Raw genomic sequence first — 7482 nt, forward strand, 5'->3', positions numbered from 1 at the left:
CGATCTTCAAAAGCAGGTTTGCAAGTAACCCCTTGTTTCATACGTGCAGCTCAAGTTGCAGCTGCCTTTCTCATTGACTATTAAGAAACACAGGGAGAAAACCAAATCATGTGGTTTTCCACTGCCAAGGAAATAATACCTAATAGGGCAGAACCTCCAGTGAGCTGGGATAAAGCCACTGACACGCGGTGTCCAGTCTGACGAAAATTATAGCAAGAAAGTAAAAAGATCCTCCTTGACTTTCGATTTTTTTCATCATCCCCATCAATCTTCTACAGACTTTCTGTATGACTGCCCATCTAAGTAGGACCCAGGCACAGTCTGTATAGAATAAGTAATAGCAGCCAAGCCACCAGGGTGAGGCAGGAAATTTGGGCTCATCTTTCTTTCCGAAAGTCTTTCTCTTGGGAAAGCCTTAGCTCTAAGCTTCTGAATTTCTTCATTTAAGTTTTTTTAACATACTGACTTATTCTGGAATATTTATGAAGGTGTAGGGAAATGATCTGGGAAGGGAGTTAGTGTGACATGTCTTAGATTTCAGCAGTCTGTGCAAACAAAGAAAGTTGTTCCACATGAACTTAAAAAATAGGTTTAAATCCCTGTTCTGCTACAGTCCTGTCCTGTGGAACTCATCCCTTCAACTCCATATTCTGGTCTCCTGTTTATGGGATGGGATGATGACATTTCAGGCAGGGATAGTGTGAAAATAAACTTATTAACCACCTGAGATACTCAGAGAGGGTGGTAATGGGTTAAGTCCATGCCATAATGAGAAAGGTTGACAGCTGGGAGTGAAATGATCCTGCTGTGATTAATTACATGACACAGACACAAGAAAAGCCCAATCTCAAAGGTCTTTGCAGATAAATCTCCCAATGGGAGAAAAGAAATGTCAATTTAAAGCATTGCTTTCTCCTCTGTAATTGCTCTTTTAGCATTTCCACACTCCACAGGCCAACAAACGAAACAGCCAGATTATTTTGCTCTTGCCAAAATAACCTCTCCCGAAGCTCTGACAAATTTGCACTGTGCATTTGGGCCTGCCTTTCAGCTTTGCTTAAATTAAAATAGAAAACCCTCAAAACAGCAAAATTGACGTTTACAATAAAATGCCTTTGCTACTGCAGAGCCAAGTCAGAATGAGACATTACATTTACTTCACTGCCCTCCACTGGAGAAATGTGCTGACTGAGATGCCAAGATAACAGCACTTAACAAGAGACCATAAGATTTCACTGGAGAGTCTGAACAGCTGCACCAAAACAAACTCCTCTCCCTGTGCTTCCTCTTCGAGTTTTGAAGTCATTCCCAGCCCTCTCCAACCAACCAAATCCAGTCGTGTGTCAGCACACTCATTCATCACTTGCTGGTTCACCTGTGTGAGCAACCCTGATGCTGCCTACATCATAGAATCATTAGGTTGAAAAAGACCTTTAAGATCATCAAGTCCAACCACCAACCCAACACCACCACACCCACTACACCATGTCCCAAAGCGCCACATCAACACGTTTTTTTGAACACCTTCAAGGACAGTGACTCCAGCACTTCCCTGGGCAGCCTGTTTCAGTGCTTGACAACTCTTTCAGTAAAGAAATTTCTCCTAGTAGCCAATCTAAACCTCCCCTGGAATAACTTGAGGCCATTTCCTTTTGTCCTATCACTTGCTACTTGGGAGAAGAGACCAACCCCCACCTCACTACAACCTCCTTTCAGGTAGTTGTAGAGAGCGATAAGGTCTCCCCTCAGCCTCCTCTTCTCCAGACTAAACAACCCCGGTTCCTTCAGCTGCTCCTCATCAGACCAGTTCTCCAGACCCTTCACCAGCTTCGTTGCCCTTCTCTGGACACGCTCCAGCACCTCCATGTCCTTCTGGCAGTGAGGGGCCCAACACTGCACACAGGATTTGAGGGGCGGCCTCACCAGTGCCGAGTACAGGGGCACTATCACCTCCCTGCTCCTGCTGGCCACACCATTTCTGATCCAGGCCAGGAGGCTGTTGGCCTTCTTGGCCACCTGGGCACACTGCTGGCTCATGTTCAGCCGGCTGTCAACCAGCACCCCCAGGTTCTTTTCTGCCGGGCAGCTTTCCAGCCACTCATCCCCAGCCTGTAGCGCTGCATGGGGTTGTTGTGACCCAAGTGCAGGACCCGGCACTTGGCCTTGTTAAACCTCATACAAATGACCTTGGCCCATCGATCCAGCCTGTCCAGATCCCTCTGCAGAGCCTTCCTGCCCTCAAGCAGTTCAACATTCCCACTCAATTTAGTGTCATCTGCAAACTTACTGAGGGAGCACTCAGTCCCCTCCTCCAGATCATCAATAAAGATATTAAAAAAGATCAGTCCCAATACTGAGCCCTGGAGGACATCGCTTGTGACCGGCCGCCAGCTGGATTTAACTCCATTCACCACAACTCTCTGGGCTCGGCCGTCCAGCCAGTTTTTAACCCAGCTTAGAGTGCAGCTGTCTAGGCCATGAGCCACCAGCTTTCTTAGGAGAATGCTGTGGGAGATGGTGTCAAAGGCTTTACTAAAGTCCAGGTAGATGATGTCCACAGCTTTCCCCTCATCAACTAGGCGTGTCACCTGCTCATAGAAGGAGATCAGGTTGGTTAAGCAGGACCTGCCATTCATGAACCCATGCTGGCTGGGCCTGAGTCCCTGGTTGTCCTGCACATGCCATGTGAGCGCCCTCAAGACAAATTTCTCCATAACCTTCCCCCGTACCGAGTGTTTCCCATCGTCTCGTGGAACTTGCTGTTTGTATGTTGCCACTTGTCTGTCTGTCCATCTGTTTTAATCTCCCATATGGAATCATCTTTCCTACCTCATATATACTGCTGAATTCCTCTGTTCCTTGCGTATTTATCTCATTTGCTGTTGTGTGTCTGTCTGAAAACTAGCCCTGACTCCTTTTCCAAATACAGATTGCCATGTGGAATCCACTGCTGTGTGAGGACACACCGATTAGACTGCAGGGATGGAATATCAGTTTTCTCTACATGAGCAAATATAATTCAGAAGAAAAAGGTTTTTTTAATTGGTCCATTCTTTAATACAAAGTAATATCATCTGCAGTCACTGAAGAAGGGCTTCATGTGGAAAAAAAAAAAAAGGCAGTAAGACAGTGACTTGAAGAGGTATGCAGGATTGCTTTCCTGCTTCAGAAGCCTGTGCTCTTACCTGTTATAACTATGAACAAGATCAAAAACCATCATGTCTGTAGTATTGACAAACTTGCACTGGACAGGCAGAAACTCTCCATCTTCTGAGCACTGGGGTGGGCTCTTCTCCCCAAAACCATGCAGAATGCGGCGGTCCCGGATCTCACAGTTCCCTGGACCTGATGGGAAATAAAGGTAATGCTTATTAGTGTTTTAACTTCCCACAAACAGCTGACTAGCCACCCCATGGTTTGGAAGGGGTTTAGATTCATTAGGTTGAATGTGGACACTTAGGTGCCTCGTATCATCTTTTTGAGGAACAGGGAGGTGGACTCGATGATCCTTATGGGCCCCTTCCAACTCCATAGATATTCTATGATTCTGTGAAACAGGGATTTAAATGCCTCAGTTAGGCACCTATACTTCCATAAGATAAATGTAGGCTGAAGTGTCCAAACTCCTGATCTACCACCTTTCATTCACACCAAACCTTTCAAACCTACAAAACCTACCGTTTTGTTGAATATTACTCACACTGTGTTGGCTTTCCTCTCTGCCTGGTGCCATAAATCTCCATTCCCTCCGGATCTACGCACCAGCACTGACCCAGCTTCGTGTCACACTGCACCGCATCAAAAGCCCCTGAATCCAGGCACTGAGGGATGTAGGAGATGCTACTGCTGTTGATGTATCGACTCACCAAGATCCTCTGCTTTTGCAGCTGGCAAAAGGATAAGCCTGTAGTACCAGAGAGGGGTACTGTTAAGAAGAAGGTACCTGTTGGGCACTAAATCATTTATCAAGATATTACCTGATTTTTCTCAGAGCTGTTCTGATTCTGCCACCCAGGTGGCATGAGGACATTGATGGACTGAAGGTTATGAAAATTGGTATAGAGAAAGCCACCACAGATGGGGTTGAAGCTCCAACTCAAAAGCCAATACATTAAGTTGATCTTTCATTCATTATTTACATTGATGTGACCTTCATGAATACAGACCATCCAGGTGTATCAGGTTTACATGATCAGGCCTGAAAAAAACTCCAGAACTTCCACTAGAAAGACCCAGCAAATTACAACAAACTAGAGTCTGTCAAAGTCTGGGGCTAACCTATTCTTGACTTCAGCAGTTCAAATGCAGATTTAAGTGGTTCTTTACCCAATCTGAACAAAACCAGAAACTTGTGACTTACAAGACACGGGATATCCATTCTGTTTGCTGCCAGGTACCTCAATGCCATCCTCATCCACACACCAACAGGAAAGACCATTCCTACTGCACTGAACTGTCCTGAAGGAGATCACAAGTAACGTATTTTACTTTGTTAGTAGCAGAGTCCTCAGTCAGTATAGGACATAAAAGAAAAAACAAAGCAAGCCAAAAATGTTCAAGTACTTTAACACCGCAAACAACAGAATCGGGGCTATGTTTCTGGTGACTCTAGCTGTTGGGAGCTCTTAATTCTAGTAATTCTCTAAAGTCTTCAGGAATTGCAGATAAGTGACTTGAAGTCATTCAGGAAGCAAGTAGGTTGGACCAAATCCTGAATCTCAGTATTGGAAATTTACCATACATTTTGAGACATTTTTAAAGTCAAATCTAGGATAGACAAGGTGCCCCATCCTAGGCAACAACAAGAAGTCAATAGTAGAGAACATTGCAACCTGTACTCCGCCTCAGCTTTAACTCATTAACTTCTTGCCCCTTCAAGCAACATGCTGTTTTCTAAATCACTGTTCCCCATGCACTTTTTTGTTCCTCTACTGCCTTTAGAAGGAAACCCAACTGTGCCGCTGACAGCAGGGTGGATAACTTCTCCAAGTCAACTTGGCTCAGCTGTGCCAGCTGGCACACTGATCCCAGACCATGCGCCCACGAGCATGCGTAGGAAGACAGCAGTTGTATTACACAACAACCTGCACCAAGTATTTGATGTGCAAATAATTCTGCCAAGATTAGCCTATTAATCTTAGATTGACCTCTTAACCCAGAGATTATTTCCAGTAACAGGGAATTCATTCAGGAGAGGCTGGATCTGCAACATGGCTTAATGAAGTCACTTCAAGTCTCCTGTACCCCTCACCCTCCAGTCCACCGATGCAGAGGCTCTTCAAAACAAGCTGAAGCTTTCTTTCGTAATGAAAGGTCGCATCGTATAACAGCAGAATAATAGCAGGGATGAAGTACCTGAACTGGCCATCTTCTGAGCACTGAGGAACATAGGTTTCTCCTCCTGAAAAAGCCTTTTCCCTCTGAAGTTCGCACAGGCGTAATGGTTGGGAATCTGTCTGATACTCTGAAAGCAGGGAGAAGGTAAACACATAAGGGTGGGTTCACCGCAACCCTGTTCTCAAAATTCTGCCAATGCTGTGTGGTAACAGCCCCAGGTTCATGGGTCATCCCTGGCTGTTTCTCCATTGCTTCTCATGTGCGTTTCTGCATAAGACAGCACAGGGAGGTACTGAACAATCTTGCCGGGCTGCCAGCTGCAGAATAAGCACGTGATGGAGATGCTCATGAGCCCCTTTCCCAGGTCTGTATTTAATTAGTCTCAGCTCTGTTCTCTACCGCTATGGCTACCGTTTTGCAGTACCTGGGGTACTTTACTCAGAGTTACTTGTGCCTATCGCCACAAAACAGCCCTTTGCCGTAACCACACAGATCACTATTAATTTCTCTGAGTATTTATTCACTATTGAAGCTAAGTTACTCACTATTCCATCAACAGGAGAGGTACTTAATCTCATGAAAGACCTACAAAGAATCAATGTCTAGCAGTTAGCATCAGCCTAATTCATATTACAAGCCTTTCTCAATTTTTACTGGGGCAAGTCATCAACTACTGAAGCCACTTAGCAAGAAAACAGTCAACTCTTCAGTTCTTAATGCATTCCAAACCACATTTGGATGCTGTTTAGGAGGATGATGACATTCACTAGGCTCTTTTTTACAGAACAGATTAGTTGATCTGACACTTTCCCCCTCCTCAAAATCCGATGAACGTCATGCTCTTAATTCCATTGACTAGTTCTATAAAAAATATAGTAAACAAACAAAACCATAGCTACAGGAGTTTACATCAAAGATTCACTTAATCCAGTATTTGGTCTGAGTGTGACCACTCATAGTCGTGCAAATACATCACAAGTATTCTGAATACTTTTCAACCTCCAATAATTTGCAGCCTGGTGTCTTCTTTAACGACAGATCATTCCTGTGCACTTAAGACCTCTCAATCACTTCTGTTTCTGGGAGTTTTTACTGTGTCCCTCAAGCACATGTGAAAATTTTCACAAGACTGTAAATGGATTTTAGCTTAGCTCACCTATAGACATCCACATGTAGGCAAACTTGACCATTTTCACCTCGAACGTGACTCTGAGCCAGGGATGTGTGAAGATCCCTGTGTAAAGTGCTAGAGAGGGTCTAGCAAGACATCTGAGTTAACAGCCTGAGTGATTCAAATTGCTTGTTGTGTAGGATTATCAAATTCAGACCAAAGAACTGGGGATGACACTCAGACTGTGCGGTATAGGTTCAAGTCTAAATTAGATGATGGCACATACAAGCATGAGATATAACCTTAGGACTTTCACATCCCTGCAGCACCACCTTTTCTTAGCCAAGCTCCTTCTCCAGCCCAGCCTGTTCTTCCAGAAATTTTTTTTTTTTTTCCATCCAAAACCCAGGTGCACCAAGCTCAGACAACCCTGACCATTTAAAAATCCTTATCAGTATTTAACCTGAGCCCAACCGCAGTTTGCATAGCACACAGTAAGAGCTAAGTTTGAAGTGTGCAAGATTCAAGATCATTATATATCTCATCGAAACAATACACAGGTCACGGGAGCACAGTCACTACCGGACACAGAGGTAAAGGAAAAGAACGAGCATACTTACCAAATATATTGGCTGCTGCTATACTAATAAAGCAGCAAAGCATTGTACAAAATGGGATGGAGCCCATCTTGCGATGGGAGAGGTCCATCCCCTTTTGTCAGTGAGGCAGCCCTGCACACCCCGTGTAGCCTTCACCTGCCTTTTTATAGCAACCATCGCACAGACGGGCTCACTTATGTGCTGGTAGACTGGCCACGAAGCCAGGTGAGTGACGCATACCATGCTTCTGAGAAAACCTCAAGAGGCCCATTCTCGTGGAACAGCCCTCATGGTTCTCCTCAGCCAGTTCTCATCCCCGCTCCAGGGAGCACTACTGCGCCCGGTCATCGGAGAGGAGAACAAGTGGCAGCAGGGGCAGGGGAAGGCAGGGGGGGACTTAGTTAAACCAACACGTAAACTGAGCACATCAACATG

The 7482-nt window shown here is 45.0% G+C and overlaps 1 protein-coding gene across 1 annotated transcript in view; it reads right to left on the reverse strand.

Moving 5' to 3' along the window:
* Positions 1-7135, reverse strand: part of TG (thyroglobulin) — a 156433-nt gene extending 149298 nt beyond the window's left edge. The window contains exons 1-5 of the mRNA XM_086466043.1: positions 7069-7135; positions 5356-5464; positions 4361-4458; positions 3701-3904; positions 3186-3345 (exon numbers count right to left, since the gene is read on the reverse strand). Coding sequence (XP_086322169.1) covers positions 3186-3345; positions 3701-3904; positions 4361-4458; positions 5356-5464; positions 7069-7135 — 638 coding nt within the window. The remainder of the gene's footprint in view (positions 1-3185; positions 3346-3700; positions 3905-4360; positions 4459-5355; positions 5465-7068) is intronic.
* Between the last annotated feature and the right edge of the window lie 347 nt (positions 7136-7482).

This window comes from Leptosomus discolor, chromosome 5 (assembly GCF_034619465.1).
Source record: "Leptosomus discolor isolate bLepDis1 chromosome 5, bLepDis1.hap2, whole genome shotgun sequence".
NCBI lineage: Eukaryota > Metazoa > Chordata > Aves > Leptosomiformes > Leptosomidae > Leptosomus > Leptosomus discolor.